General features: G+C 35.9%; 1 protein-coding gene across 1 annotated transcript in view; it reads left to right on the top strand.

Annotated features, from left to right (window-relative positions):
- ERO1B (endoplasmic reticulum oxidoreductase 1 beta) overlaps positions 1-3,885 on the top strand; it is a 29,598-nt gene extending 25,713 nt beyond the window's left edge. Inside the window, exon 16 of the mRNA XM_068185022.1 lies at positions 191-3,885. Within this exon, the coding sequence (XP_068041123.1) occupies positions 191-251 (61 nt within the window). The 3' untranslated portion in view covers positions 252-3,885. The remainder of the gene's footprint in view (positions 1-190) is intronic.
- The last annotated feature ends 1,960 nt before the right edge of the window (positions 3,886-5,845 follow it).

The raw sequence follows: 5,845 nt of genomic DNA on the forward strand, positions 1-5,845 counted from the left end.
TAATCCCTGTCATATATTGTGTTAATGTAAAATGGAGAGTCAATAGACCTTTTGAGAGAAAGTGTATCTTAAGTGTGCTGATCTTTGGAACTGAATTGTCTTTGAGGAAAAATGTAAAGTAAAATGAATGTGATAATTTGTATTTCTCTTTTGCTGACTTGGTAACACTTCAATGGTTTATGTTTTACAGGCTTTCCACAAGTATAAAAGAGTTGCAGAATTTTAAAGTTTTATTACAACAAACTAGGTAATGAAGGTCTTTGCACAACCTGTTAGTGAAGATCATTTACATGACTGCGTTGAGCAGAAGGAACTGATCCTTACAGGACTCACATGAACTGAAAAAAGTAAAATCAAATCCCAACTTGAATATTTATGTTTAAACTAGGAATGGTTATTAATTAGAAAATATATTTATGAATGAAATATATAGTTTTTAAATGTGTAAATTATGCTGATCTGTTTATTTTTTAAGTTTTCTGCTCACAGTTCTTTTGTACTGAAACTTCATAAATTTTCTTATTTCCTTGTCTTTCTGAGACAGCTTTTTTATATGAAAACATATGTACCTCCACCCTGACTTGGCCTGTCTGGAAAGGGGGGGATCACTTCTTGTGTCTCTCCATTTACTGAACTTCAGTGTATTCTGAGGATTTGGTATGTTAGTTCTGACTGTCAAAAGTGGGGGGGGGGGAACCTCCAAGCAAACAAAGAAAAAAAAAAATAACAACAAAACAACTAACCACAAAAAAGAAATAAGGCTCTTGCTGAGTTCTAGCTTCTTATGTAATAATGAAATTTACTTAAAAATAGCAAATTTACTGAGCAGAAAATTTTTTCATGCTGGGCTTCTTTGCATCATAAGGATACCAATTTTTTTACCCTTGTTTTGTGCTTTTCAGCACTTTTGTTTTTAAATTACTACCTTGTCTCTGATGCAGCAGAGTTGAAAGTGACTTTTCTGTAGCCCCTTGCTGCAGCCCCTTATCTGCATTTATTTGGAGGTAGGGGTCAGGACAGGGGGAGATGGTTAGTGGAGTGCTGCTAGCTGAAAAACCTCAGTCAATCAAATTCCTGTTTACTCCATATTATTTTTTTAGATTGTAATCACAAGTTCAGTTTCCAAAAGTTGTCTTTTTTGTGTCTTAAATGTTAAAATAGCACACTTGGTCTTTGAGTCATGGAAATAAATTTGCTCTTTATGAGTTATGTTTGAGTGCTATGTTAAAAGGTCAGTGTAAAAATAATGTGCTTTTGTAGCCACTTTTAAAAAAGATGCTTTTTAAAATTCATAATCATACTGACATTTAATACCACATACTCTATCTATGCAAACCCATACTGTATCTTCTTTAAAAGGATATTCAGCATAAAAAAACGGGTATGTTAATAACATTTCTTTCATAAAATAAGAAATTACTCATGTATCATTGTCCACAAATGTCAGTGATAACTTACCAGTGTCAAAATAGAATTCAGAAACAGCATCACCATTAGTAGCAACCAAATATTGGTTTAAATTTAAAATGAAGTAATAATTTCTTTTAAACCAGCATGTTTAAAAATGAAGTTAGGTGTTATGAATGTAGGAAGTGCTGGTGCAGTGTAGATACATCTCTTGTTTTTAAAAACAAGTCTTCACAAAATTAAGTGCTCTTAAACATTTTTCACCCTATTAGATACTGAGTGACCTATTTATATAATTGATTGTAATTGTATTGGCTTCCATAATGGGTTCCCTTACAGCTGAAATTTTCTGAAGGCTGGAATATACTCTGTCCTTTGTTTCCAGACTAGCCTCAAATTTCTACCTGACTGGAAATGAAATAGACTATTCTGCTGACACTTGGCTTTTATAAAAATGCTGTTGCTTAAGAAAGTTAACCCCTTTGTGTCAAACTGGGATATACTAAATGAAATTTTAAAAAATAGAAAGGGAAATAAAAAAACAAACAAAAAATCCAAACCACCCTTAATCTGGTGATAGTTGCACAAATTGGCAGTGAACTGGTATCCCAGTGGAAGTTTCTGTTTAACCTTATAGGTAATTGGACATGGTGTTAGGGGAAGCTGATGCCAGTTTGGGGACGTTATGTTTTTTCCTAGTAGCCTCTCTGGCCTGTGAGCGCCTGTGTCTGAGCAAAGCTTTTGTTTTCTAGTTAAGCAGAAGAGCAGGAGGTTTCTAGGTGGATTCATCTGGCCTCTTCCCAGCTCTGTATTTGCACCCTCAGAGTTTATTTCTCTCTATTAAATTGAAGTGGGAATCTAGGTAAGTAGCTCAGATGTGAACAGCTGTGTTTGGTAGATGAGTTACACACTGAGTATCCAAATCTTCTGAGTAATTGTATATATTGAAAGAGTGTAATTTTTAATTGGCTGTTAATTCTTTGCCTTTTGGATAGACCTGCAAGGGCTAGAACTGTAGGCTCACTCGTGTAAGGAGTGCCGTACAACTGGGATTTATCTGTATTGTTATATATTATAGTGCCTAAAGCTTTAGGCAGGATTTTCTAGTTAAAATAAAAAACAAAACTGTATGACTGCGCTGCCCCAGGAAGGACCTAAGTCTCTGAAATGTTTCTTCCTTTTTTCCCCTTGCTGTGTGGGGAAAGTGAATTGCTTCCAGCCTCCTCCTGGGGATGCAACTTGCTATTTTTTTTTTTCTTTTTCCACCTGTGCCTGGCTAAAATCAACAGACACTGAAGCAGAATCATGCACTTGCTCATGGGACAGGTGAGAGATTCAGGCATGCAGATCCTGGGTACCTGGTCCTTGCAGCCCTCGTTGGCACAAGGTAAATACTGTTGGGTAAGGACATAAAGAGATGTGAAGGTTTTCTTCTTTTCCTTTGTGTCATGGCAGCACAGGAGTGCAACTGAACAGCAAATTGTGTGTGTAAGTTCTGTTGCACCTGAAGGTACATATCTCTTGATGATCAAATATGGAAGGCATTTCACTTCACTGTCATTGTAGAGGTAGGACATAAGATTTTTCCTGTAACAAATCTAGTTGAAACAATTTTCCTGTCACCATCTTTTTTACTGTATTTGATGTACATTCTGTGACTATGCTGCCTATAAAGTTTTGCTGTGTGAGTAGGATGACTTAGTTCTTTATATGTTAAATTAAATTCTAAAAATTTACAGCTCTTTTTTTTTATACTAAAGAGTAAAGTTAGTTACACCGTCCATGACCTGTGAACTATTTTAAATTCCAGCTCCCTGTTGGAGATCAGCTTGTCAACACTGTCTGCCATTCATTTCAGAGTAGCAGTACATTTTCTTGTACAAATGACACAATGATTGTAATCCCAGAGGTAGTGAGAAGACAAAGACAAAAATGTTTAATTGTTCCCAAGTCATGAAGACTTGTGAAAAAAGACTTGCATAGGTAAAAGTAAAAAAAAAACTGCATAGGTAAAAAGTAGGGCACTGTTGCTGAATAACTTGTTCTTCACTGCCTTAGGAGGTAGGTCAGAATATAAATTTAAAACAATTAAATATAGAGACTTGTGTAAGCTGGAATAATAAGTGTTTTCCTAGTTTTCAGCTGATGATCTGTGCTGTCATTGTATGTGCATGAAATACACTGTGCCACATTTTCTTTTGTGTTTGATGGTTGGGTTGCCTTTATCTGACCTTGCTTTGTGCTTTTCTGGGAAATGCCCTGTAATATGTTGTAAATAATCTTGATGCTCATGTTTATAAAGTAGCAATCAGCAATTCATCACTTTACAATTTCTCCATATAGCTATCCTATTAAAATGTAATATTTATTAAAATCAGAATCAATGTTGGAACCGCTTATTGAGATCTAAACACTTCTAAATCTTTGCTATGTTTGAATCTACAAAATGCAAATTAAAGTATTTTCTGCTACACCTTCTTTTTGTGGATGTGATTATTGGCATTTCATTTGAAAATATTTTTTTTTTCTTTTTATTTACCTTTCAATGACACTTGGTCGCTATTACAAAAATTACTTCTGTGATAGTCATGTAAGATGAAAATGATGACATTTTCACTCTCAAATTTCATTCAAAAGATGAAGGTAACCTGTATAATTCTTGCTGCTTGCATTGCACTGTAGTGTGTCTGCACATCAGGAATCCATTGTAGAATTACAGTATGTTTCTGTGTGAATATCGCCAAATTTAGCCCCTGCTTAAATCCAATTGTTTTAAGATACAAAAAGGCTTATTTAGAAATTAAGTCTGTTCTGTCCCTTTCTCAGAATAGCTTATAAAATCAATTTTGTAAATATTTTTTTGGTTTGTTCATCCAGCGGAGGTCTTCATGTTTAAATTTTTTCCCTGGAAAGGTCTCTTTTTCCTTCCATGTACGCATTTTTAACAAATTATCTTACTGAAAATTTGATATTTCATCCCCCGCTTAGGTAAGTGCCTGTTATACAGGTGATGATAAATATCTTACCTCTCACATTGTTGTTAAAATCTCCTGTTTTAGAGTATTTGGTTCATTACCATGGTTGGTTACAGCCACTTGACTGTGTGCATACTGGGCATAGGGCTGAAGTTTGTTCTAAGTGCAGAATTCTCTTAAGTTTTTGCTGTGCAGCTGTAACTGCTGTGACCAAAATAAAATTCCTGCAGTCTTCTCTTGCACTGAGTCTTCAGGCAGTTTTGTACAAACATGATTGTAGAACTCCAAAGGGTTTAATAAAATTTCAGTTCTCCCAACACTGTGTTACTTCTTTTAATCTGACTGATAGTTTAAATGGCTTTTCTTTTCTTCAGTGGATATATATGAAGAAGGCAATGTAAGCGTTGGGAGGACAAACAGTTTACTTCTGCTGGAGGCAAGGCTCATGCTTTGGCTTTTCTATAAAGACCCCAAAGCCCAAAGACACTGTGGAAGACTTGATGTGGGAGTATGGCACTGCTCTGCATTTGGCTTTCAAGCAGATCTAATCAGATCTATTCCCCATCCCTTTTTTAATCCTGTATATTCTCTGTGAAATGTACTCAAGAATTCTCAACTACTTGTACTTCCTGAAGTCAAGCATGAAGAAAACACAAGGTCCCTCCACCATTTGGGGATGCTGTAGTACACCTCAAAATGGAGTACTTCTATAGAAGTAAAGATTACTGGAAGTAGTATGTTTTCCTCCTGGGGATATGTGGATTGAGTTACAGTATTTGTTCCACATTGGTAAGGAGAAAGAGATCCTGGGGATGCAGAGTTCTCCACTGCTGAGAACTGGGTGTAATAAAAAGACCTGAAGTAGAGTCAGGGTTCCTGCTTGCTTTAGATTAATAATAATTACTTTTAGGCTTACTCTTTGCAACGTCACATCCTGGAATAGTATTTATCCACCATTTCCCCCTAGAGCTCACTACATTTATCCCTGAAATTACAAGGCTGAAGCACAGATTTTCTGGCTTGCTTGTTATGCAGAAAGGCACTTTTGAGGTTCAGGTTCTACTGCTTTATGTACTTCTGGTTCTTGTTCTATTCCCACACTGCAATTCCCAGGTCCTTAATAGATAAACAAGTCTGTACTGTTATATGTATCCCTCTCCCTGGTGAGATATTTGACTTACTCTTCTATATAATATATTTAGATCTGATTGGTGGACATAATTGCATAACTTTAATTTTTCAAGCATACAAATTGTCAGCTTGTTTTGCAGTACACAGTGCTCCAGTTGGAGCAGATGCTGATCTCCACTCTTCTGAGACTGTCCCTAAAGCTGCTGAGAAGATAATTTTCTTACTTTTTTAGAAGAACACGGGCTACAGATAATTTCTAGCCTCCAACTGTCACACCACACTGAGTAAGCAGTGATACCCAAAGAGTAAATTGTGCTCTGAGAACATAGCAA

Source organism: Anomalospiza imberbis, chromosome 3 (assembly GCF_031753505.1).
Source record: "Anomalospiza imberbis isolate Cuckoo-Finch-1a 21T00152 chromosome 3, ASM3175350v1, whole genome shotgun sequence".
Lineage (NCBI taxonomy): Eukaryota > Metazoa > Chordata > Aves > Passeriformes > Viduidae > Anomalospiza > Anomalospiza imberbis.